The 27695-nt window shown below is 46.8% G+C and overlaps 1 protein-coding gene across 7 annotated transcripts in view; it reads left to right on the forward strand.

Moving 5' to 3' along the window:
* LOC309372898 (tyrosine-protein phosphatase non-receptor type substrate 1-like) overlaps positions 1–27695 on the forward strand; it is a 110458-nt gene that overhangs the window by 342 nt on the left and 82421 nt on the right. For 2 of the 7 annotated variants that reach the window (XM_081916954.1, XM_081916955.1), the window contains exon 2: positions 947–1034. In XM_081916954.1, coding sequence (XP_081773080.1) covers positions 947–1034 — 88 coding nt within the window. Of the gene's footprint in view, positions 1–6; positions 446–501; positions 767–943; positions 1035–27695 lie in introns of those variants that run through there. The other 5 variants (XM_081916956.1, XM_081916957.1, XM_081916958.1 and 2 more) reach the window with 5 other exon arrangements.

Genomic DNA, 27695 nt, shown 5'->3' on the forward strand with positions numbered 1-27695 from the left:
GTGACACAAAAGAGCCCACCTCCCTTGTGTCCGCGGCGGGGGGGGTCGTCTCTCTTTCCCCCTTTCCCTGCAGATTCTGCCGCCCCGTCTCCTCCTGGCATTGCTGCTTGGGGAAGCGTGCAAACCCCAGCCCCGTTCCAAGGAAATGTTTTTCCTCTGCAAAAAAAGGGGAAAAAAACATCTCCCCTTCTTCTGGTTTCTTGTGACTCTTAAGGTTTCCTAGTGCGACTGGTGGAAAGGCCTGGAAGAGGAGGAGGAGGAGGAGGAGGAGGAAGAGGGAAGGGAGGGGGGCACCCCAGCAGCCTTGGCATGTGACTGCCTGCCTGAGCAAAAAGTGGCGATTTTTTTTTCCGCCGGTCCTGGGGCGAGCGAGGAGCGAATTCTCGAGGTGCGCGCGTGTGTCTGCGTGTCTGGGGCGCTGCGCGCTGCAGCGGATGCTGGGCAGGTGAGTCTGTGCCCGGCTGCGTGGCTGTGTTTGCGTACGTGCTTTGCCAGGCACCCGGGAAAAGGATGTTGTTGCACAGTTTTTTTCCCCCCCTGATGCGCCTTCCTCCCGTCTCCCTGCCGCTTTCCCCGCCGCTGCCCTGATGTCCTCTCTGTAAAATATTCATCTCCCTTTAACCGTTTTTAGCTGGAGATGTTTCAGGAGGAAGGAGATAGAGGGAGGGGGGCATAGAACTCCTGATTTCATCGGCTCTGGGAAATAGGTTGGGTTTGGGCTCTCCCCCACCCCCACCCTGCCGATGTCTGTAGACGGGGAAGTGAGGTTGGTTTCCTCATTTTGGGGATGGAGTGATGCGGGGGTTTGTTTTCTTCATCTTCCTTGGCTTCGCCTGCCCTTCTGTCAAAGAGAGAGAGAGACAGAGAGAGAAAGCCGCTAGAAGCACCCTCTGATTTCCTCTTCATGAAACTCTTTTTCTTTTTTTCCCCTTCTTCCCTCCAGTAGCAAATGACCATGGACGCTCCCGGGCTTTCTTCCAGAGGTTTGCTGCCCTTTCTCCTGCCTCCCCTGCTGCTGTTCTGTAGCTGGTCAGGTAAGAAGAGCTTGTTTCCTTTTCCATCCGGAGCATCTTCTGCTAAAGGACATGTCTGGGTTTTGACTTTGATCCGTTCGCCTCCCTCCCCCCCTTCTCCTTGCAAAAACCAGTTGTCTGGTCTTGGCATGGTCTTCGGTTGTCGCAGCTCCTCAACAGAGCAAAAGGACGGATTTGTGTTTTTGTTATTACTAGCTTTAAGGGAGCATTTGCAGGGCTGATGAGTTGGTTAGGAAAAAGACCTTGATCCCTCTCCTTCCTTGCAAGATCCCCCTCCCCCCCTCCAAACACCACCTACGTATGGTTTCTATCTACGGTTGTGCCAGGGCACGCTCAGGAAATGTTCCCTAAAAAGCCGGAGATATGCAAAGGCTTCCGAATGATATAATGTTGAGCTTGGTTCGTGAAGGTGGTGGTACTGTTGCAGAAGGCGCTGAGTCCGCCTGGCATTTGGCTGGCATGCACAATGAGGTGCCTGAGGAGAGGAGAGCTTCGGAGATTAGATGGGCATCTTGTGACTTCACTGCCTGTCTGCTTGCGGAGTGAGGAGGTTGTGCTGCTGGTGATGCGATTTAGCACTTGTGTCGCTTTTTAAAGACTCGAAAGCACCTGCCGTCTCCTTACAACAGTCCTATAAGGCGGGGCAGCATTGTCCCAGTGTGGTTTATATGGACTGTGTTTAGCAACAAGTCTGTGTGTGTGTGTGTGTGTGTGTGTGCGTGCGCGCATGCATTCGTGCAAACAGTTCTACCTTCATAAATCCCTGAACTGCTCAGGTCTTTCATACTTTGAGAGATCCCCTCTTAACACTTGCTGCAAACTTGGGTTCGCTAGCAATGCCCCCTCTGGAATGTGGCTTGACCTATTGCCAAAGGCAGAAGATGTTCCAGTGGTTTTGCCTTCGCTAAACCTCTTTTTCACCAGAGGGTCACCAAAGTCTGGGCTCGGGGGCATCTTTCTGGAGGCTGTGGGCAACTTGTCTGCTCCAGCAGGCGTTGAGTGATGGAGACAGCGGGAGCTCTGCATGTTCGTGTATCTTTATCCCATTTATATTATTGACTTGCTGGCTGTTTTACCTGAAGGGATGGAAACTGTACATTGCAAGGCACCGCTTCTCAGCTTGAACAGCTCTCTTTTGCTCTAGGAACTGTTCCTTGAAGTTAGTTGCTCTTCCCATTTTACAGATGGACGCTGCTAGGTTGAAAAGGGTGTGTCGTGAACACCCCACTGCCACCACCACCCTGGAATTATGTATTCTCTGCCGAGCTGCCTTAGATCCTGACCTGCCAATATTTTGGGGGCAACACTGTATAATGCCAACAGCACTCCCCTTTTTTAGGTTTTGATTCTTAGAAAGAGATAGTTACAAAATACAGCCCTGCACCTTGAAGATGACCTCCAGCTCTTCCAGGAGAATCAAAATGCATTTGTGCCTGCTATCAAAACCTCTCTCTAAGCCTCAGCCTCTCATCCTTACAATGGGAATACTGGTCTGGCTTTGATGTGGCACTTGTAATGGCAGGTTAATTGGAGAGCTGGCTACGAGCCAGCTGGCTGTGTACTGCAACAATTGCCCAAAGGCAAGAGGATATCCTATACATCCCCAGCATGTCCTTGCCCAACCTTTTTCTTGGAAAGTTTTCAAAAAGGAGGTTCTGCTGCCTCCCTGGATTCCTGATAGGTGCCTATCCAACCTTCGCTAATTGCCATCGTAGGCAGCTTCATTCTGTGGCTTAGATGCTGCTTAAAAGTTACGTTTTTGGTTAAACCGTAGGGAGGGAGAGAATACATAGAGACTTGCCTCATATGAAGATCATAGGTCCATAGCCTGCAGTATGGCAAGGCTGGTAGAGCAGAAGACTCTTAATGCCAGGGTCGTGGGTTCAAGCCCTGGCACAAAAGGATTCCTGGATTGTAGGGGTTTGACTAGATGACCCTTGGAACCCCTTCCAACTCGACAGTTCTGTGATTCTATGAAACTCAGTGTCCTCTGCACTGACTGGCAGCCCCTTTCCAGGGTTTCAAACAAGAGACATTCCCAGCCCTAACTGCAGATGCCAGGGATCAAAACTGTTGTCCTCTGCATGCAAAGCAGATGCTATACTGCCAAACCAAGGCCCTATGCAAACAGAGAAAGCAGCTTATGCAGAACGCTGATTCGTGTAGCTCACTCAGTATGATCTACACTCTCCAGGGTTTCAGGCAAAAGCCATTCCTGGCCCTACCGGGAGATGCCTGAAACCAAATATGAGACCGTCTGCTTGCAGATGTTCAAGTGCAAAGACAGCGCTGCGAATGAGTGTTCCTGCAGGAAATGTGTGTGCTTCAGCCAGTGTTTTCCACAGGACCCTCGCAAGCAGCCTATGACTGTAGCCCGGCTGTGCATGTTTTCTGGGAAGCTTATTGAGGCAGCGTTCCCAAACGGGTGCTAAGTGCTAGGCTCTCTTTTGTGACTTCCACGGCACAGCCGAGCAAACAATGGTAACCTGTAAAGCAGAAAAGAGTTGGCATGTACGGTGAATGCACACAGCCTTTTGCACACCTATGTACGTGAGAATTCAGACAGAGTTGGGGGTTCCCAGCTGCACTAATCTGCCCAGCCGCTTAAACATGTGAGTGTGTGTCATAAACGATGTCCACACTTCACAAGTATCCTGCATTGTAATGTGTGAGAACAATGCTCTGCATTTATTCACACTTCCAACCCCCCAAACTGCTTGTTGTTCCAAAATCCTTATGCCTTTTATTAGACCAGGCATCCCCAAACTCGGGCCTCCAGATCAGGCATAGGCAAACTCGGCCCTCCAGATGTTTTGGGACTACAACTCCCATGATCCCTAGCTAACAGGACCAGTGATCAGGGATGATGTGAACTGTAGTCCCCAAACATCTGGAGGGCCGAGTTTGCCTATGCCTGCTCCAGATGTTTTGGGACTACAATTCCCATCATCCCTGACTACCGGTCCTGTTAGCTAGGGATGATGGGAGTTGTAGTCCCAAAACATCTGGAGGGCTGAGTTTGCTGTGAATGTTTTTGGTTGTGCTGATGGAAAGCAGTGGCCTAATAAAGATTTTGGACTTTTCATATCATCCAGCAAAGCTGCTGTTTTACACCTTTTTCCTATACCTTCTCATTGTCAGCAGCAACCTGACAAAGGCGGCATAATGTGGTGTTTGCTTAACCCTCCCCACTCCCCTTGGCCAATTCATAGTTGAGGTGATTCATAAGAAGCGCTTGGCTGCAGGATCAGGCCAAAGGCCATCTGGTGCAGTGTGGACATCCCATGAAGCTGAGTGTTGGTGGATCAAAGGAAGTCCTTCTTCAGGCAGTGTGTGGTTAATCTCTGGAACTCCCTGCCACAGGAGGCAATGCTGGCCACCAACCTAGGTGGCTTTTAAAGAGGAACTGATCCAATTCATGGAGGAGACGCTCTGCTCTGCCTCCACAGCTGGAGCAGCAATGCTTCTGAATACCATTTGCTGGTAACCACAGGAGGGGAGAGTCGCTCTTGTGCCCGGATCCTGCCTGTGGGTTTCCCATAATGGGCATCTGGTTGACCACTGTGGGACCAGAATCATTGGACTAGGGCAGGGGTAGGCAACCTAAGGCCTGGGGGCCAGATGTGGCCCAATCTCCTTCTCAATCCGACCAGGAATCAGCATGTTTTTTCATGAGTAGAATGTGTCCTTTTATTCAAAATGCATCACTGGGTTATTTGTGGGGCATAGGAATTCGTTCATTTATTTTATTTTCCAAAATATAGTCCGGCCTGCCACAAGGTATGAGGGACCGGCCCACGGCTAAGAAAAAGTTGCTGACCCCTGGACTAGAGGGACTAGGCTAGTCCCCTAAATGTTCCCTTGGTGTCTCCAAACCCCAGGAAGCTCCTGTCTGGCTTAGGGAGGGAAGTGTGATGCTCTGATGGGTCCTGGAGCCCTCCTGCCACCTTCCCAAAGCCTGGGAAGCTTCGGCCCGGCTTACGGAGGAAGACAAGATGCTCACAGACATGATGTGAGGACACTGTGACGTCAACAGTGCCCCCCCATCACTCTTCCAAGCTGGCGCCTCTGGACCTGTTTCCCCTTTGAAAAATTTCACCATATGCCCCTGGACCCGATGGGTTATTGGTCTGATCCAGTGGGCTCTCACTATGTTCTTATGCCCAGCGGCTGGGCAGATGCCTGTGGCAAGGCCGTAAGCAGGACCCGAGTGCAACAGCTCCCTCCATCACCCTGTGCCAGCCTAAATACCCTGCAGATCTTTTGTGCCCACAACCTGGGACTCTAAGGTGTTGCAGCTCAAAGCATCTGCCTGGTACTCAGTTGATGAAGGGCTGATCTGCTCTCCGGCCTGCGTGGAGCCGGCAGAGAGTCGCTCTTGCTTTTCTCTCTTTCCTTCCGCCTCCTCCGTGACAGCCGCCCCTCCCCATCCCTTCCACGTCGCCACAAACTGTCAACATAATTTCTTTAATCTAGTCTCTCCGTCGGCTAAGCGCATCCACAGGCGTTCCATCTATGATTTGCTCCATCATCCCCTCTGATTCACTCTCACGCGCGTGTAAGCGACTCCCAGCCGAGTGTGCGAGAAGTGGCTCGGTTGTAAAGGGAAGCTCTGTGGGTGGGGCAAGGCTGGATCTCGCCCCCCCCCCCTTTGCCAGGCATCCAGTCGCCAACTGATGCCGTGGCAAAGGATGAGCATGTAGAATCAGCTTGTGGTTCATTTCCCCCTCACTCCGCAATTCTTGTCATTGCTGGCAACCGTCTGTTTTGTGGGCCTCCAGGGGTGAAGTCAACCCCCTGCGTTGACAGCACAAAAGTGACCTCTCTGAGCCACAAACCTGGGCAGTGTGTATGGAGGTTCTGGGCTGCCTGTGGAAAAGGCACGATACAAATAAGTATAATGATGACCCTAATTACAGAGCTTTTTGAATTATGGTGCTGGAGGAGGCTCTTGAGAGTCCCATGGACTGCAAGAAGATCAAACCTCTCCATACTGAAGGAAATCAGCCCTGAGTGCTCACTCAGGGCTGATCCTGGACAGATCCTGAAGCTGAGGCTCCAGTACTTTGGCCACCTCATGAGAAGAGAAGACTCCCTAGAGAAGACCCTGATGTTGGGAAAGATGGAGGACACAAGGAGAAGGGGACGACAGAGGACGAGATGGTTGGATAGTGTTTTCGAGGTTACCAGCATGAGTTTGACCAAACTGCGGGAGGCAGTGGAGGACAGAGGTGCCTGGCGTGCTCTGGTCCATGGGGTCACGAAGAGTCGGACACGACTAAACGACTAAACAACAACAACAATTACAGAGCTAAGGAGTAAATTCTACACAAACCCAGAGCAGAGTCCCTAAGGCAGTTGGATGGAGCCTTCTATGCCTCCTTCTGGGGGCAGGCGGGTGTGGGGGACTCCCTGGTCCTGAATGGGGTAACTGTGCTCCTGAAGGACCGGGTGCGCAGCCTGGGAGTCATTCTGGACTCACAGCTGTCCATGGAGGCGCAGGTCAATTCTGTGTCCAGGGCAGCTGCCTACCAGCTCCATCTGGTACGCAGGATGAGACCCTACCTGCCCGTGGACCGTCTCGCCAGAGTTGTGCATGCTCTGGTTATCTCCTGCTAGGACTACTGCAATGCGCTCTATGTGGGGCTACCTTTGAAGGTGACCCGGAAACTACAACTAATCCAGAATGTGGCAGCTAGACTGGTGACTGTGAGTGGCTGCCAAGACCACATAACACTGGTCCTGAGAGATCTGCATTGGCTCCCAGTACGTTTCCGAGCACAATTCAAAGTGTTGGTGCTGACCTTTAAAGCACTAAATGGCCTCGGTCCAGTATACCTGAAGGAGCGTCTCCACCCCCACTGTTCAGCCCAGACACTGAGCTCCAGCACCGAGGGCCTTCTGGCGGTTCCCTCATTGTGAGATGTGAAGTTACAGGGAACCAGACAGAGGGCCTTCTCGGTAGTGGCACCTGCCCTGTGGAACGCCCTCCCTTCAGATGTGAAGGAAATAAGCAGCTATCCTATCTTTAAAAATCATCTGAAGGCAGCCCAGTTTAGGGAAGTTTTTGATATTTAATGCTGTATTGCTTTTAACTGGGAGCTGCCCAGAGTGGCTGGGGAGACTCAGCCAGATAATAAATTATTATTATTATTGCAACTGCTGCAGCCAAGCTGGTGCCAAACCGATTGTCCTGCTTTCCCTTGGACTACATCAGCCAGGCTGAGAAGGTGGGCAGGTTGTCACCTGAGCAGCCCAGGACCTCCAGACACACCGCCTAGGCTTGCGCTCTGGGGAGGTGACTTTGGTGCTGCTAACCCAGGGGTTTGACTTCACCCTTGGGGGCACACTCCATTGTCTGTCGAGACAGATGGATGCCAACAGGCTTATTGAACAGGCTTCCTTAACCTCGGCCCTCCAGATGTTTTGGGACTACAACGCCCATGATCCCTAGCTAGCAGGACTGGTGGTCAGGGATGATGGGAATTGTAGTCCCAAAACATCTGGAGCAGGCATAGGCAAACTCGGTCCTCCAGATGTTTGGGGACTACAGTTCACATCATCCCTGACCACTGGTCCTGTTAGCTAGGGATGATGGGAGTTGTAGTCTCAAAACATCTGGAGGGGTGAGGTTGAGGAAGCCTGCTCTAGAGAACTCATTGCATGGAACTAAAAAGGTGGCTAAACTCACAGCAGTGGCAGCAGCTGAAGGATTCTGAGCTGGCCCTGAAAGCACCAAGCAGAGAAAGGGTTAAGCACCCTTTCCCTTCTAGCCGTAAATAGTGTCAACACCCTCCCAGTGATGCTTCATTTTGGACCCTTCCCAGAGTGACAAATTGGTTAGGACTAGGAAATGAGATAAATGAGGGTTCAGTTCCCTATTTGGCCCATGAAGCTCACTGAGCGGCCTTGGGCCAGCTGCTTCCCCTTAGCCTACCTCACAGGGTTATTGTGAGGAATAACTGAGGGCAGGGGGAGAAGCATTTAATTCTTTAGCGTGTTTATATCTTGCCTTTCTCCCAAGCAACCATTTACACCACTTTGAGCTCCTTGGAGGAGAAGGTGAGATATAAATGCAATCAATAGAAGGCTTGCCTGGGTTTAAAAACCTGTCTGTGTGAAAAGCAAGTTGCTTCCCATCATTTCATGTTGTTGATTTGGGGGGGGAGGGGGCTTCTCTGAGGTGCAGAGCAGGTTAGCGTGAGTGACCTGGTGGACCTGTGTCAGAGTAGTACCATTTCAGACTGGGAAGGAGGAGGGGTTAGTAAAGCAGAATGTTTTCCCTGAATCAGGTGTTTCCAGACGACCAGGTTATGTAGCACTTCCCCTGATTAGTTTGCAGGGAAATTAGACGGCACTATTTTCATGAATCTGTTTGCGGGGAGGTTAGATGGGTGGTTGCCAAACTTGTTTGGGGCACTGCTGCTCCCTTGGTCCCATACGTTCATCCCCAGCGCCTTCTATAAAAAAACATCGTTCAGAATAGCGTGTCGCATATACCCATTAAGGAAGATAATAGCACAATAAAATTCAAAACAGTAACGATCAACTGCACATTTATCCCAAATCCAATTAAAACTATTTAGTTTAACAAATTAAACAAAATTGATGGACTTGATACCAGATTTTCAAAGTATGGTAGTCGTTTAGACCTCCAGTGTTCCTCTGAAACCCAATTGCCTCTTAGCATCCCACTACAATTCCCATCATCCCTGGCCACTGGTCCTGTTAGCTAGGGATGATGGGAATTGTAGTCCCAAACATCTGGAGGGCCGGAGTTTGCCTATGCCTGGGATGTTGTATCAAAGCAAGTCTTATCCCACCTTACCTGACCCTCACCTTCCTCACTGCAAGAAGTCTAGCCTTTGGGAGAAATTGGGTTTGTTGTTTAGGATCCTGCACAGCACTATAATTGCCCAATCTGACTATTGCAGCATGTGATTGAATCTCGCCCCCAGACAGTGGCAGGCTGGAAGTTCCCTTATTTGCACATAGAAAACTACCATGTCAGGGAGGGGAGGGCTAGTCTAGTCTTCAGCGTGTGGTTCTCTGTCTGAAGGGATATTCATGTGTTTTTGTTCCTATTTTTCTTGCTTTTGTAAACCACCTATGAAGCTTTGTTCAAGGGTGGTATATGAAAAGGGACTCAAAATAAATATGAACAAGTGCCGTCCAGTTATAGGTTTATCCTGCCTCATCACCTGTTTTGTGAGAATCTTCATAACATATCTTCAGAATTAGGTCTTTAAAATGCATCACGGCCTGATAAGCTCATGTCTTACTCTGGCTACTTGTTTCCTGTTTCCTCCAGTCCTCAAAATGCTGATAATCTGCCAGTCATGCCTTGATTGCACAACTGCCAGTTCTGTGTAAAAACCGTTCTGCTTTACTTTGGGGCACTTCGCATTTAACACATTTGAGGTTGTTAAAAGGAAGGAAAAAGGATTATGGAGAGCTCCAAAAAGGGTACAGTATCTCCAAACTGAGTGAAAGGACAGTAAAATGCCAAAGGCAGCTCCAAGTAAAATGTAAAGTAAACTTAAAGGACCTCTGGATGGTTAAGTCCAGTCAAAGGCGACTATGGGGTGTGACGAGTGCCAGAGTGGTACCTATTTATCTACTTGCACTGGCGTGCTTTCAAACTGCTAGGTTGGCAGAAGCTTGGACAGAGCAATGGGAGCTCACCCCGTCGCAGGGATTTGAACCTCCGACCTTCTGATCGGCAAGCCCGAGAGGCTCAGTGGTTTAGCAGCTCCAATTAAACCAGTGTAAAGAGGTGCATGTCAGAACAAAAGCGTTTACCAGGTATGCTGGTGGGGTCTGAGCTGGTGGCAACTGACCAAGAATGAGACCTTGGAGTCATAATGGGTATTGTAGAGCTGGAAAAGTCTGGGAAAGGGGGGATGTTGCATCTTCCCTATGAACAAAGGTTGCAGCATTTGGGACTCTTTTAATTTAGAGAAAAGACAATTAACTGCAGATGTGAGAGAGCTACATAGAATTATTTGTGGTGTGGAGCAAGTGGAGAGGTCTCCTCTCTCTCACTACACCAGAACCTATGGACTTGCAGTGAAGCTGAAGGTTGGAAGATTCAGGAAAAGAACTTCTACACACAGCCATAGTTAAACTATGGAACTCCCTTCTTGATGGCCACCAACTTCAACTTCTTCTTCTTCTTCTTCTTCTAAACCACAGAGCCTAGGACTTGCCAATCAGAAGATCGGCGGTTCGAATCCCTGTGACGGGGTGAGTTCCCGTTGCTCGGTCCCTGCTCCTGCCAACCTAGCAGTTCAAAAGGACGTCAAAGTGCAAGTAGATGAATAGGTACTGTGTGCTCCTCTGGTTCGCCAGAAGTGGCTTAGTCATGCTGGCCACATGACCCGGAAGCTCCCTCGGCCAATAAAGTGAGATGAGCACCGCAACCCCAGAGTCGGCCACAACTAGACCTAATGGTCACGGGTCCCTTTACCTTTACCTTATACCCGGAGGTCTCAGGGCAGTTCACAGAATAAAATCAAAATATAAAACCACAAAATACATACTCAAAATAAAAACATCCTAATAACCCACCACCCACCCCAAAAACCCACATTTTTAAAGGGCAGAGGGTCCTCACAACATTTAAAATAAGACAATTTACAAACCTGGACAGGAGCCACTCATTGGAAACTTAGATGGCTTTAAAAGAGGATTGGAGAGGTTCGTGGGGGATCCAGCTATCAGTGGCTACTATGTTGGCTAGGTACTATCTTCCTTGTTGGCCACTGTGAAGACAAGATTCTGGGCTAGATGGGCAATTGGCTTGATTGGCTTATGTTTTTAGCATGCAGTGGTGAAATTCAGACCGTGACACTTTCTGGAGACGAGTGACTGCATGACTAATGCATGCGTCTCCTTTTTTCTTTTCTTTTTTGCTTCAAGTGTTGGCAAAAACAAAGCACATGCTTCTTGCAGCAGGCAAAATGGAAAGCGGTCAATAACACTTGGAAATTCAGCTATTAAGTAAGAGTAATCAGGCGAGCACCTCCTGGTCTTGGGAATAGGCCTGCTCTTAAACGGTGCGCCTAATTGAACTGCTGGTGTCTGGTGGATACTCATGACAGCATCTTGGTTCTCCTGTGGTAGAAAATGATGGGAATGACAAAGTCGAACATTACGGATGCAATTCTAAACTGTGGGATGCGTTCAGACAACCAGGATGAGTAGTTGTCCAGAAACGAAATCCTATAAGGAACAATTTAAAGAGCTGGGTTTGTTTAGCCTGCAGAGGACAGTGGTCTTCAAATATTGGAAAGGCCGACAGGTTGAAGATGGAGTGGACTGGTTTCTCTTTCTAGACAAGAACCAGCAGGCAGGAAAGCTGCAAGGAAACATATTTTGGTTAAATGCTAAGGAGAAACTTCCTAGCAGGAAGAGCTGTTCAGCAGCGAAGGGGATTGTTCCAGAAAGGTGGTTAGCTCTCCATTACTGGAGGGTTAAGCAGAAATTGACCATCTCTGAGAGGCAGTAGGCTGTAGTGGTAAGAGCAGTGGACTTGGGAGAGACCAGGTTTCAAATAATAATAAATAAAACTTTATTCACATTAGCCAATGGCCATAGCAACAGTAAAACATTACAGTATACGCAGAAAAGGAAATTGGATATAAAAGCACAATTTAAAGTCCTGAATCAGCAGTGAGTTAGTGGCCCTTATTCTGATTGCCCCTGCTTTGCACCTAGCAACCTTTGCTGTTCTCTGCTCATTCTGATCTGATAGAAGAAAGGACATTGTGGCAGTGGTTGAGCGCCCTGGGATGGTTAGTACGAGTGGGGTGAGGATCTTGTTCCTCAGGTCTTTGTAGAGAGTACAGGACAGGAGGACGTGTGCAGCGGTTTTGGTGCTGCCATCTCCACAGGGGCAAAGACGTTTCTCAGGTGGAATCTTTTGGAATCGACCCTCAAGTACCGCAGATGGCAAAACATCTAGTCTTGCAAGTGTAAACGCACGTCTGTATTTTGGGATAATGTTTGTGCAGATATGGGGCCAGAGAATCAAAATGGAGAGGTGGAAACTGAACATACCAAGGGCAGAATTTCCTTATAGCGGCCAGGATGTTCTGGTGCTCAATATCTTTTAGACATTTACCAATTAGTCTGTTTGCTTTGCTGTTGTTGTTTAGTTGTTTAGTCGTGTCCGACTCTTCGTGACCCCCTGGACCAGAGCACGCCAGGCACTCCTGTCTTCCACTGCCTCCTGCAGTTTGGTCAAACTCATTCTGGTAGCTTCGAGAACACTGTCCAACCATCTCGTCCTCTGTCGTCCCCTTCTCCTTGTGCCCTCTATCTTTCCCAACATCAGGGTTTTTTCCAGGGAGTCAAGGTGGCCAAAGTATTGGAGCCTCAGCTTCAGGATCTGTCCTTCCAGTGAGCACTCAAGGCTGATTTCCTTCAGAATGGATAGGTTTGATCTTCTTGCAGTCCATGGGACTCTCAAGAGTCTCCTCCAGTGCCAGAATTCAAAAGCATCTGTTTGCTTTAGTGGGGCCCATAGTGAGTAGGTGTTTTGGGTATAGGCCATAAGTTTTGGGTAGACAATTTAAAGCCAGGCGCTTTTATGGGAGTCTTGCCAGGTTTCAAATCCTTACTCAGCCATGAAGCTTGGGCTAGTTACTGACTCTCAGCCTAGTCTACCTCTCAGGGTTGTTGTGAGTTTGAAATGGAGAAGAGGGTGAAACATGCATGCTTCTTGGAGGAGATGTGAACTGTACCTGCAATAATCAATCATCTTTCAGGACTTGCAAGATTCCTGCCTTGAGCAAGAGTTGGTCTGTGTGATCATCTGTGTCCCATAGAACCCTGGAATTGTGTGATTCTGTTAAGGAGCAAGTCCCATTCCACTAAGCAGGAACCTTACTCAAACATGCTTGCAGAAGAGGTGTTTAGGCAAGAATGCATGTATCAAGGTGAACCCAGCATGCCTGGGGAAGGAGCTAATTGCTGGCTTGTTGTTATTATATTTGAGCAAAAATTATATTATGTTTAACTTTTATGTATGGGATTTAGAGTGTCTTCAGACTGCCGCTGTTTTGTGAGAGGGATTCGAGCGAATACCAGAACTTTAGCTTTTCACACTTAAAGTGGATTAAAGAGCTCTGTCGCTCTAGTGCAACAAATCCTCACTAAAAAAGCCAACAGACTTTTCCGTGCTTTGACAGGGACAGGGGAATGCCTTGGAAAATGTGGGATGAATGAATGATTAAGTGGAACACATGTAAACCCTCCGCAAGCAAATTGGAATGAATGCTCGTTCTCACATAACCGCCCTGTAAACAAATCGGAACTAAGGTTCAATAAAGACCAGATATAGTTTTAAGTTCCGCATAAGCTTTGTGCAAGCAAATCAGGAGGGATGCTCAACAAACAATTCGTCTGCAGGAGCCCTTAATGACGATTTTACTTGTACACTTCATTGACCTTGAAGGAAGAAAAATAGAATAGTATAAGTAGCAGAAATTGGTGCAATCTATTTTATAACAGATGAAGGATTTTTCTTTTTTAAAGAAAATAATATGTCCTTTTTCCCCAAGCCTTAGTGGTTGGGCATCATGACAAGTGTGGGGTGATCAGGATTTAGTGCTTAACAGTCACAGGGTCTGTTTGAGAGGGAAGGAAAGAAGAGTTACTTACCCAAATTCCAGCTGTTGCCTCTTTCCCCAGTCACGAAAACACTAGTCCATGGAGAGAGGAGCTTTGGCTAAATTCTTGGGCTCTGAGTGATGGGTTTGGGGAGCACGTTTAGGGCCAGATCCTGCACTTGGGAATATCTGTGTGTGTCCCCTAAAGGTAGCTGTAGATTGTGTTGCCAGGTCTGTCAGAAAGGCAGTATCGACCTCACAAATGATTGGTTCCTCCATAGCTATTAACTAGTGAAAAATCCAGAGGCAGGGGCACTTTACCTCTCAACACCAGTTGTTACGGGAGGGTTGATTTCTCTGTGATTGTGGGTTTCCCAGAAGCATCCACCTGTCCACTGTTAGAAATGAGGTGCTAGGCTAGATGGACCCTTCCGGTGAAGCACCAATGTCATTTGCAGTGTTCTAATGGACTCAATGTATGGAAGTGAGAGCTGGACCATAAAGAAGGCTGATCGCCAAAGAATTGATGCTTTTGAATTGATGCTTTTGAATTATGGTGCTGGAGGAGACTCTTGAGAGTCCCACGGAGTGCAAGAAGATCAAACCTCTCCATTCTGAAGAAAATCAGCCGTGAGTGCTCACTGGAAGGACAGAATGTGAAGCTGAGACTCCAATATTTTGGCCACCTCATGAGAAGAGAAGACTCCCTGGAAAAGACCCTGATGCTGGGAAAGATGGAGGGCGCAAGGAGAAGGGGACGACAGAGGACAAGATGGTGGGACAGTGATCTCGAAGCTGCAAACATGAGTTTGACCAAACTGCGGGAGGCAGTGGAAGACAGGTGTCCTCTGGTCCAGGGGGTCATGAAGAGTCGGACACGACTAAACGACTAAACAACAACAGTGGACTCAATCTAATGGACTCCAAAACTTTCATTCCTAGGTTAGGTTTGCAGGCTGCAGTAGAGGCTGACAAAAAAGGGATTTTTGGCAGAAGCTTCCCAATGTTTTATGGCAGCCATCGCCAGCCTGATGCTTTCCAGATGTGGTTGAGTTGCAACTACCATTAGCCCAAGCCAGCATCAGTTGTAAGCGAATGATATCTGGAGGATACAGCTTGACGATGGTTGCTGTTTTGATCTCCCCTCCGCCCGCCCCCCGGTTCCCACGTCCTTCCCTCTCCAAACTTTAGCCCCTAGCAATTCCTCTTCTCTTTCCAAGGACCTATTTGTGTAGTTGTGATTTGCAGATCTGCTTTCCTCCCCCCCCCTTCCTGCTGTGGCATTTTAATGTGGTGCATTCCTATTAAATGATGATACATTAGCTCAGCTCCCCCAAATCAATTTGGAGCCACCTGCAAGAGCAGAGGTCTGTGCCCTCGGGATTCTATTCTGAGCTGTCTCGTGACTCTGCAGAACCGAGATCAAGTTGGCGGGGGAGACGTCTGCCAAGGGGTGGAGGCGGGTGGCATCTGCAGGAGTGAGGTGTCTGCTTTCGAAGTTGGCAGCGTTCTGTAAAAACAAAGTGAGACTGTGGATCGGGCAGAACAAAGGCAGAACAATTTTTTAAAGAATTTCCCTGTTGTTCTGTTAAATTACCATGCCACAAAATAAAGGGTGTGTTGTTGTTCTGCTAAATCGCTTCTGCTTCTGCTGTTGCTGCTGCAGAATAATGTCTGTGGTTTGGGCTTTGAGGGTGGAACAGGGCTGAAAATGCAATCAGCTGGTTATAGTATGCTGTAGTTAGTTTTTAAGCTGTTCCCCGCCGTGGCATTATTAAAGTTGGCAATATAGAGATTTGTGCGGAGAAATAAAGCGGGGAATGCAAGGAGTGGGGTTGCGGCGCTGGGCCAAAACCAACACCACACATCTCAATTCATTTGCATCCAAGGAGCTCGGAATAGTGTGTGTAATAGAGCTGCCCTTCTCCTTCTCACCACCCTGAGAGTAAAGATGGGGTAAAGGTAAAGGTAAAGGGACCCCTGACCGTTAGGTCCAGTCGTGGCTGACTCTGCGGTTGCGGCACTCATCTCGCTTTATTCGCCAAGGGAGCCGGTGTACAGCTTGCAGGTCGTGTGGCCAGCATGACTAAGCCGCTTCTAGAGAACCAGAGTAGCGCACGGAAACACCGTTTACCTTCCCGCTGGAGTGGTACCTATTTATCTACTTGCACTTGACGTGCTTTTGAACTGCAAGGTTGGCAGGAGCAGGGACCAAACAAGGGGAGCTCACCCCGTCATGGGGATTCAAACCGCCGACCTTCTGATCGGCAAGTCCTAGGCTCTGTGGTTTAGACCACAGCGCCACCTGCGTCCCTTAGTGCTGGATTGATGTATAAGCTAAACAAGCTACAGCTTAGGGCCCCACTCTCTTGGGGGCCCCTAAAAAATTAAAGGAAAAAAACACCTGGATGTACATTTCCAAAATACAAGATAAAAAACAGATAAAATAAAACCTACATACAGGTTGTGTAGGCTCCTGTGATGTAACTAATGGGCCCCGCCTGCTAGCCTGCTCCCTAAAATATCACTGGTTTGCTCATTTCTGTATATAGGGTACCTACATTCTGCATGGACTGGTTGCACGGCAACATGTGCAAATGGCTTTAGATACCTATTAAGTCCATAAATTACCATATAGCATATATTCAACACAAAAAAAACAGTGACAGTTTGTTGTTGACAAAGGACAGCTGGACATATAAAGGTCCCCATTACCTTCAGTAGCTTAGGGCCTCATCAAACCTAAATCTGGCCCTGCATATAAGGTTGTACAATCATAATTGTTTGGGAGATCTTGCAGGTTTAGACCACAGCGCCACCCGCGTTTCTTAAAAAGCCCTAAATGCTGCAACAAAAACTATTTTTTAAAAAAATGCCGCAAACTTTCCTCCCATGGCGAGTCACTGCATCCCCTTGTTCATTTGGGCTGTCCTTTTCTGAAACTTCCCCAAACCTGCAATGTCTTTTTTGAGGTGAAGAAACCAGGACTGTTCACTGTATTCCAAACGCGGTCATGCCGTAGATCTATGTTCCCTTCCTTTCCTAATGATCCCTATCATGGACTTTTTCCTGTTTCACAGCTGCTGCACGCTGCGTTGACATCCTTCCAGATGTCAGAAGTGCACACAGGGTCGCCATACCTGCCTCCAAACCTGGCAAACGTCAACCCGCCTCATTCCTCATTGTAGCTGCAGCCCCTCGCAGAATTGCTAAAAATGTTTTGACTGGGTTTTGACTGCAACAGAGGCAGAGATGGACACTTAACTTTAAACATAGCACTCTGGTTAACACCAGGGATACTTCACAGATGATTCTGGGCAGAGGCTCAGTAATTTATGCTGCTCAAGACAGTTTTCTCCTGTAGGCTTCCTTTCCTGTCAATCAACGCCAGATGTCCTATCACCAGATGCCCACCGCATGCTGATAGCAGGTCTTCTCTACTTAGCCAGACGCCATCGCCAGTCAGTCAACCATATGATTAAGAAAGTGCACTGGTTTTCAGTGTATCATTGAAACATAAACTAATAGCATAATCCATTGCAATATTCCTCAGAGAGCACAGCGGTATTTTTCGAACTATTTATAGGCTGTCCGTTATCTTTGTGGATCCCAAGGTGGGGTGGGGGCTACATGTAAAATAAACAAAATCATATAATACAGAATGATAAAAGAACACTTAAATCAGAATGGGTCTCTCATAGGCCTCGAGCCAGCATGGTCACAGGTCAGGGTTGATGGGATTTGTAGTCCAGGTACATCTTATTGCCCATTCACTCAGTTTGGAGAGGTCCTTTTCAAGCTCTTGACAATCTCTCATGGTTTGATGACCCTGAAGAACGTTGCATGCTCAGCAAATGGGGCCACCTCCCTGTTTAACCCTAACACAAGATCATTTATGGAAAAATTAAAAAACACAGGTCCCAGTACCCATCCTTGTGGAGGTGGGGCTGGACTCCCCTTACATCTTTTCGTACAGAGAACTGGCCATTTATTCCTGCTCTCTACTTCCTGCCTAACCAATTCCTGATCAACAAGAGGACCTCTTCTCTTATTCCATGAAAGTGGAGTTCGCGTAAGAGTCATCAGTGAGATGCCTTGTTGAAAGCTTTTTGTCATGTGTATCTCAATGCTTGTTGACACACTCAAAGAGAGTGTCCATGACACAGGACGTCCTTTGCAGGTGCCATGATAGCTCTGCTTCAGCAAAGCTCTTCTGTATCCATGGTTATTTTATCATTAGCAATGGCTTCCACCAGTTTTTCCAGGACAGACCCTACGCTAACCAGCCTGCAATTTCCACGATTCCCATGATCCCATTAAGAAAGAAAGGTGCTCCATTGGCTGCATTCCAGTCTTCAGGTATGGAAGCTGATCTGAGGGACACGTTACATAATTTTGCTAGAAAATCAGCAAATTCACATTTGAGTTCTTTGAGAACTCTTGGGTGGATACCATCTGGACCCAATGATTTGTCAGCTTTTATTTTTTTTCTTCTATTAGGCTTAAAGCTGTATCTCTCATAAACACAAAAGTTAGCTCTGGTGCTGGGGTCTGCCGTATATCATCAACCATGAAGACTAATGCAAAGAATCATTCAGCTTATCTGCAATTTCTTTATCCTCCCTTAGCACCAGTGCCAGATTTACGTATAAGCCCCATTCTCTTTTAAAAAAATCAAAGGGGGGGAAAACTGGAATTACATTTCCAAAATGTAAGATAAGAAACACTATTAATATACTTCTTCTTAATTGTATTTGACTCTTAATATACTTCTTAAATGTATTTCAGTTCAAAAAATACATGTTTTGTTATGTGCAAATGGCTTTAGATACCTATTAGGTCCATAAATTACCATATACCATACATTCAACACAAAAAATAGCGACAATTTGTTGTTGAGAAAGGACAGCTGAATATTTAAAGGGCCCCATTACCTTCAGTAGCTTAAGGCCTCATCCAGCCTAAATCCCGTCCTGCTTAGCACCTCTGACTCCTTTATCATCCCAGTGTCCAACCGCCTCTCTAGATGGACTCCTGCAACTAACATGTTTGAAGAAGTTATTATTCTTGGGTTTTATGTTTTTAGCAATGTGCTCCTCACATTCTTTTTTGCATGCCTTATGCCTGCTTCCCTTTTCTTCTTCTTTTGCCAAAGTTCCTATTTTTATCTCTTCATTTGGACAAGACTTGCATTAGCGAAAGCATGCCTCTAGTTAAGAACAGTTTCAGGTTAAGAACGGACCCCCTGAACGAATTTAGTTCGTAACTAGAGGTACCACTGTACTTTAATAGCATCATGGTCACAGCTCCCAATGGACTCAGGAACACTCAAGATTAAGTCTAGGGTCACCATCTCTCTGGTTGATTCCAAGACCAACTATTCTAGGGCAGTCGTACCTTGGAAGTCGAACGGAATCCATTCCGGAAGTACGTTTGACTTCCAAAACGTTTGAAAGCCAAATCATGGCTTCTGATTGGCTGCACAAAGCTCCTGCAGCCAATCAGAAGCCACGGAAGCCCTGTCAAATGTTCGGGTTTCAAAATAACGTTCCCAAACTGGAACAATCGCTTCCGGGTTTGTGATGTTCGGGAGCCAAAACATTCAAGTTCCAGGGCTTTGGGGATCTACGGTACAACTGTATCTAGAAATTTTACCTCTGTGTTGTGTCCAGTCTGTGGAACGTTGAGCTCACCCTTTATTACAAAATTTCTTTGGTGTTCCTCCTTGTTTTTATTCTTCATCCTAAGATGTCCCTGAACATTTTTGATCAGGGGGTGATAGCATGTCCCAAGTACATGGATCCTGGTATCGCTAGCCACAACAATTCTGTGGCTGAGTCTGCACATTTTTGGGATTCATAACTAGTTGGATCAATGCTCTCTTTGATGTACAACACCACTTCCAGTATCCTCTCCCATCCTTCCTGCTCAGGTTGTAGTATAATGCAGTTTCCCAACCAAATATCATGTACAAAAACATGTTTATTGGGGGGAAAGCTTACATAAAAAGGCATATATTTCTGAGGCATACAGCATATACAGTGCATTATATTGGAGAAAACTGCTCGTAAAAATGTGCTCATCAGGCAAATTTGCATACAAAGCTGTGTATATTCAAAGAAATTTGAATTAAAAGTCGGACATATTTTTGTGCTAACTTCTTTTTTCTTTAAGGCATTGGTATCATGCAGGGAGGACAGGACGCGGGTGGCACTGTGGTCTAAACCACAGAGCCTAGGACTTGCTGATCAGAAGGTCAGCGGTTCGAATCCCCACGATGGGGTGAGCTCCCGTTGCTCGGTCCCTGCTCCTGCCCACCTAGCAGTTTGAAAGCACATCAAAGTGCAAGTAGATTAATAGGTACCACTCCGGCGGGAAGGTGCGTTTCTGTGCGCTGCTCTGGTTCACCAGAAGCGGCTTAGTCATGCTGGCCACATGACCCAGAAGCTGTACGCCGGCTCCCTCAGCCAATAAAGCGAGATGAGCGCCGCAACCGCAGAGTCGTCCGTGACTGGACCTAATGGTCAGGGGTCCCTTTACCTTTACCTTATCATGTAGGGGTGGGTGGGTACCTTTGGCAGTGAGTCTCATCCTCCTGTGACTCCTGTATAACCCTGTCCCCCCTCCAGTTTCTGAAATGCCCTGTTAAATGGGTCAGTGAAAGTGGTGGCCGTGTCATTTTGCTTCAGAAATCTTTGCCGACAAGGTATCAGGTACCTTCCACTCTACCTTTGCTAATGGCTATTCAAGGCTGCATGTTGGGTTGTTAAATGCTCTTGGTGCATATAATACACTGAAAGGTCTATCAGTTTTGTACTCAGTTAATGACTGCCCCAAAGACTCAGGGTTTTTTGAGGGTGCTAAGAAGCCTCTGTTGGAAATCTCTACTGCCACAGAACTAGAGTTCCCCAGGATTCACTCTTACGATCATTTATCTATAGTGTAGACTAGAACTTCATAGGTAACTGGGTAAAGACTTGCAGTCTTATACTGCAATCCTTAGCATTTTACTCTGAAGTAAGTCACACTTACTCAAATATGATTTATCCACTGCAGGGTCAGATTTAGGTTTGATGAGGCCCTAAGCTACTGAAGGTAATGGGGCCCTTTATATGTCCAGCTGTCCTTTGTCAACAACGAATTGTTGCTGTTTTTTGTGTTGAATATATGCCACATGGTAATTTATGGACCTAATAGGTATCTAAAGCCATTTGCACATAACAAAATATGTACAGTATTTTATCATAAAATACATATTTTACGTAGGCACCCTATATATAGAAATGAGCAAACCAGGGATATTTTAGGGAGCAGGCTAGCAGACGGGGCCCATGACTTACATCACAGGAGCCTACACAACACAAAACACTGTTGCTGTATGTAGGTTTATTTATTTATTTATTTATTCAGTCTTATATTTTTGAAAAGTACATCCAGGGGGCCCCTAAACTATAGCTTGTTTAGCTTATACATAAATCCGGCACTGGCGGAGAGCCCAAGCTACTTAGTTACTGCTTTGATCAGCAGAACTGGCACTTTTGCATGTGCCACAGAATACCCGCACTACATCTGTAAGAATGCGATCATTTAGTGTGGCAGGACCGACACTTTGGAACTCCCCGCCTCTTGACACCAGGTGGCACCTTCACTGTACTGTATTCTTTTCAGCACCTGCTGAAGACATTTTTATTTAGACAAGCCTACCCACATGTTAGGGACGCGGGTGGCGCTGTGGTGTAAACGTAGGCACCCTATATATAGAAATGAGCAAACCAGGGATATTTTAGGGAGCAGGCTAGCAGGCAGGGCCCATGACTTATATCATAGGAGTCTACGCAACACAAAACACAGTTGCTGTATGTGGGTTTTATTTTATTTGTTTTTTATCTTACATTTTGGAAATGTACATCCAGGTTTTTTTTCTTTATATTTTTTGGGGGTCCCCAAAAGAGTGGGACCCTAAGCTATAGCTTTCTTAGCTTATACGTAAATCCTCTGGTATGTTCCTGATTGTTCTCACAGTTTCCTTATGATGATTATTTCTTGCCTTCTTTTCCTGTCAGGGATTCAAGGCATCTTACAGCTAAAATTTTATTTCCTTCCATTTATCTGCACACGATCCCTTCTATTGCGCTTTCTTTTTCCCTTTACAACAACCTTGCGAGGTAGGTTTGGCAGAGAGGTTGTCCTTGGCTCAAGGTGACAGGTGTATGTATATATGACGTATCTGTGTACAGCGAGATCAAACACAGGAAAAGCTTCCTGGTATATGATGTCCCTGTTTTCATCTGAGGAATCTTGGAGGCTGCCCTAAATTAGGCAGCTTTTCCTAATATCTATCCTAAATCTGCCTTCCTGTCCAAGCCATTTATTCTTGCTTCCCCCTCCTCCCACGTTCTTTTGCATATATTAAAAAGTGACGGTAAATTTCCCTTTTTTATATATATACCTCGTTTTCTGTGGGCCAAATACATCCTGTTTCTTCAGAGTTCTCTCACAGAAGTTTGTCTCCTGGATATATTGTACTCTTCTTCGTCTAAACAATTTCCAGGCTTGTCAACAACGTTGAAATGTGGCTCCCACTTAAGCATTCCAGAGCAACGACTTAGATAATGCTTTGCTGAATATCTCCGGTTTTGGTTTGATTGGTGCAGAAACTCTCTTTCTCTCTCCGCACAAATCTTACATTATCCGATATAAACCTTTCTTTCCCCCAATTATCTTTGGAGCAATTTTTAACCCTGCCCTGTCTCTGCTTCCTCTCTCTTGAATTATTCAGAAACACACACATAAAAGAGTGAGCGTTCGTTTCATGGAATAAGAAGTGTTTCCTCCATCATCCCGACTGTTACTTTTGCTCCCCAAATCAAAACGGGAAAACATCTGACGCATACCTCGCATTACAAAGCGTTTCACATACTTTATTCTGGTAATCCTTGCAGTAATTGCGTAAGGTACACCAACAATATTATCTCCACGACTCTGAGAAAAGGGACTTGTCAAAGGCCACCTAGCTACTTACGATCTGAGACAGGATTTGGACTTGAAATTTTGAGGGCTTGGCTTCTGTGACCCCTGTGCCGTATCTGCTCAGGAAAAGCGCATTGGCATCCAGCCACTGTTGCTGGCTTGAGTTCCCTTCCTTGTCTCTTGGGAGCTGCTTTCACACATTAAAAAGGGTAAAGGGACCCCTGACCATTAGGTCCAGAAGTAGCCGACTCTGGGGCTGCGGCGCTCATCTCACTTTACTGGCCGAGGGAGCCAGCGTACAGCTTCCGGGTCATGTGGCCAGCATGACTGAGCTGCTCCTGCGAACCAGAGCAGCGCATGTAAATGCCATTTACCTTCCCACCAGAGTGGTACCTATTTATCTACTTGCACTTTGACGTGCTTTCGAACTGCTTGGTTGGCAGGAGCAGAGACAGAGCAATGGGAGCTCACCCCATCATGGGGATTTGAACCGCTGACCTTCTGATCCTGTTCGCAACCAGAGGTACCACTGTAGATATACTGTACATAAAGACACACACACAATTAAATGGATTTAATCCTGGAGAGGATTCTGCAACATGCGCTGCATAGTGCCTTAGTGTGCATGCGCATTAATGATGTGTGTGGATTTGTGCAGGGGCAGCACATGTGTTGGCAGACTGCATGTTTTGTGGTGTTTTAGTGCTTTCACTGACATGGATTTGTGCTAGGGGCACCAAGTACCCCTTCCTCTATCCAGAGATAAGATTCAGGGGCTCTGGGAAGACTCTCTGAAGAATGGCAAGTTGAACACACTAATACAATTTTTAACGAGACACCCCCCCCCCAAAAAAAAAATGGAGACAAGGGCGAAGAAAGGAAATGGGAACTGCCCTCAGTATGTGGTGATAGCCGGAGCATATTCTGGTTTGGGCCTGCAAGACAGCCCTCTATGATGCCAAAGGAAGGTCACAGAAACATAGAATTGTGAAGTGTAGAATTATTAAGGTCATCCTTCCGACCCACGAAGAAGGAAGTAGAGCCACCGGCCAATCATACAGCAGCCCTGATCACACATCAGAAGTGGTGCTCAGGTTGAGGAAAATAAGAAATTCGCCGCCGCTGAAATTCTGCGTGCACTTAAAGCAGTTGCAAATAAGTTGAACTTCTCGATGATTGGTATGTTTCACTTGTGAGGCGTGATGCATTGAAAAGCCAGGGTTATAGGCTGTGCTGTAATGACCCAAGATTATACGTCTCCAAAATGGGGAAAACATTCTGTAAGTACTAGGCTGCTACCTACGTAAATTGACAGAGGGAAATTGCTTTTGTAAATGGGAGCTGGATCTTTCTGAAGCTAAGGAACAGCTTTCTTCATTTCCCTCCGACTGATGATGAAAGAGGTCTATCAGCTATGGGGTTGTGCATTTTTTTGATTGGCGGGATACAGTCCTGCAGGAACAGTGACCTTTAAATGGCAAGTGGAAATGCCCCACCAACCATGTACACATAGACCATCCTCGGGGACCCATCTTTAAGAAGATGCAATATATAGTAAACAGTGAGGAAGCAAATTATTTGGCTGCAAATACTTTTTGGTTATGCCTCTGCCCTATCAAGTTTGAAGGGTGGTAGCATATTATAGGGCCCAATCCCTGGAGACTCCTAGACTTTGGATCTTTCCCCCCCAGGAAATGCATTTGATACCATCACTGTATACCTTCCACTGGCAGGTCAAACACACCTCCTTCCCCAGACCTCTCTCTATTTGTTGGCTGGGTGTGTTAAATATAGTAATTTAAGTTGCTGAAATTGTAAATGCTTGTACGTATTGCTGTGTGTTTAAATCTGATGGGTTGGTAGCTGAATTCTAGAGAGTTCTCTAGTAGTTCTCATGTTCTTGGCTATTGTTAGTCACATGGGAGGTGTCTAATGGAGGAGAGATTCCATTTTTATGTGAAGCAAGATGACTGTGTTTTAGAATCCACTGTGAACACTGCTAAGTTGAATAGAGCGTTGGAGTGCTTCTTCTCTGCTCAAGAAGAGAGCAAAGCTGCAGGAGAAGAGGAAAGTGGAAATCTCTCCTAGGAGCTGCAAGGCATGGCCTAATGGAGATACAGAAGGCTGAGTGCTGAGCCCTGGAAAGAGAGGGAAATGCAGTTGTTTGGAAGTTAGAAGAAGAGACTGCAACCCCATGCTCGGAGAAGCATGGGACTGTAAATATTATATTTTAATTCATCTATAACTGTAAGTTTCTGCAAGTAAAGTTTTTGAATGTTAAAAGTCTGGACATTGGTTTAGTTTAAAAAAAAAGGTGTCAGTCATATATATACCGTATTTTCCGTGTATAAGACGATGCTTTTGCTAACAAAAAATAGGTAAAATTGGGTGTTGTCTTATTCACGGATAGTGAATGCAGAGAGGGGACACGTGATTAATGGCAGCAGCAAGCAGGAGATTGGCAGCGGTGATTGGGCGGGTGATTGGTGGCTGCGGTAAGGCCTGCTGGCAATTGGCTGCGGCAGTTTGGCAGGCGATTGGCGGCAGGTGGGCTTTTGGTAGCGGCAAGCGGGCAGACAATTGGCAGCTGCAGAGAGGTGTGCGATTGGCAGTGGCTGTGGCAAGCGATCGGCAGTGGCGGGCAGGCGGGTGAGCGATTGGTGGAAGTGACCCCCCCCCCAAAAGCTAAACAACTTAATTTCTTAATTTTAGGTTATAAAAAATAGGGGTCGTCTTATACATGGAGGTATATATTGAGCTTCTTGGCTGCGATTTTGCTACTTTTACTTCAAAGAGGGGGTGTTGACTATGTAAGATCATATAACTCCTTCTGCAGAGAAATGGAAGTCTGATGGTGATGCTTTTCTTGCTCTCCTTGTTTATTCCTTAACCGAAGCTTTAATGTAATGGATTCGTGTTAGCAGAAAGGAGACTCTAACTGAACATTAGGAAGAACTTTCTGACCGTAAGAGCAACTCGGAAGGTGGTGGAGTCTCCTTCCTCAGAGCTTTTTAAACAGGTTGTCAGGAGTTTTTTAGCTGGAATTTCTGCCTTGCAGGGGTTGGACTAAATGGCCTTGGGATCCCTCCCAATTCTATAATTCTATGATTCTATTATCATTGTTGTTTTATGGTTTCATTGTATTGTTGTACCACACTCTGAGCCCTCGTGGTAAAGGGCAGGTAAAAAATGCACCAAATAAAATAAATGGGCTGAAAGATCCCTCCCTTTCTTTTTCATATTCTGTGACTATTTTGGTTCTCTGGAAAGTGAGTCTTGATTTAGTCATTCTCCCGTTTCCCAAAATCTCTGCCAGATGATTCAAGACACACACACACACTCGTACATATATAGGGCTGGTAAATTTTGGAAACTGGTTAAATTAGGCAGGATTGGAACACGACAGCTAAGAGTTTAATTTGCAACCTGCTCACAGAATTTGGATTTCCATTTTTGTCGAACTCTGCAAAAAGAGGAGCTAATCTGAATGGGGGTGGGAGGGGGTGGTGCAGATCTTGGCTCGCAAGGACATTAGCTTTGTCCATCAGAGGTCCCAGGCATCTTCAGTTAAAAGGATCAGGTCCCCAACGATGGCCAAGTGGCCTCTTCCTGAGCCTGTGATGCAGGCGATGTCAGTGGCAGAGCACGTCCTATGCCCTTGGTCAGATCTCTGAAAGATCTCTCTGTATCAGGGCCAGGAAAACGTCCTCACCTAGGGCCCTGAAGAGCTTCTACCGGGCAGGAGAAATCACTGGGAGAGGTGGTCCAAGTGCTTTGATTCCCATCTAAAGCATCTTCCAGAAACAGCTTGGCTTGAGATCTGTCATGCCTTCTGAAGGATACCTCCCCCAGACTCCGGAGCGAGGTGTGGGAAGGGTTGTTTTGAATAGAGGACCCTTCTCTAGTCAGTGTGTTGTCATCTTCTGTCAAGTGACACTGATGACTTGTGTATGTGTGTGTGTGCTTGTGTATGGCGGCTTCCCACCTCCCACTCTGCACATGCCAGTGTTGGTGATTCCTGCTTCAAGAATCTGCCTCAAGACTGAATCAGATGGTTGCTCCATCTAACTTAATAGCATCTCCTGGTTCTGAAACGTCTGCCCCCATGGACCACTTGGAAATCTCAGAGGGTCTTGCCAGACCCCTTAATGCAGGGTTCAGCAAACTTTTTCAGCAGGGGTCCGGTCCACTGTCCCTTAGACCTTGTGGGGGGCCAGACTATATATGGGGGGAATGAACGAATTTCTATGCCGCACAAATAACCCAGAGATGCATTTTAAATAAAAGGACACATTCTACTCATGTCAAAACATGCTGATTCCTGGACCGTCCGTGAGCCGGATTTAAAAGGCGGTTGGGCCAGATCCAGCCCCCGGGCCTTAGTTTGCCTTGTTGTTATTTAGTTGTTTAGTCATGTCTGACTCTTCGTGACCCTATGGACCAGAGCATGCCAGGCACTCCTGTCTTCCACTGCCTCCCGCAGCTTGGTCAGACTCATGTTGATAGCTTTGAGAACACTGTCCCACCATCTCGTCCTCTGTCATCCCCTTCTCCTTGTGCCCTCCATCTTTCCCAACATCAGGTTCTTTTCCAGGGAGTCTTCTCTTCTCATGAGGTGGCTAAAGTATTGGAGCCTCAGTTCCAGGTTCTGTCCTTCCAGTGATCACTCAGGGCTGATTTCCTCCAGAATGGATAGGTGTGATCTTCTTGCAGTCCATGGGACTCTCAAGAGTCTCCTCCAGCACCATAATTCAAAAGCATCAATTTTTCGGCTATCAGCCTTCTTTATGGTCCAGCTCTCACTTCCATACATCACTACTAGGAAAACCATAGCTTTAACTACACGGACCTTTGTTGGCAAGGTGATATCTCTGCTTTTTAAGATGCTGTCTAGGTTTGTCGTTGCTTTTCTCCCAAGAAGCAGACGTCTTTTAATTTGTGACTGCTGTCACTATCAGCAGTGATCATGGAGCCCAAGAAAGTAAAATCTCTCACTGTCTCCATTTCTTCCCCTTCTATTTGCCAGGAGGTGTTGGGACCAGTGGCCATGATCTTAGTTTTTTTGATGTTGAGCTTC

Source organism: Podarcis melisellensis, assembly GCF_964234715.1.
Source record: "Podarcis melisellensis genome assembly, chromosome: 6".
Classification (NCBI taxonomy): domain Eukaryota; kingdom Metazoa; phylum Chordata; class Lepidosauria; order Squamata; family Lacertidae; genus Podarcis; species Podarcis melisellensis.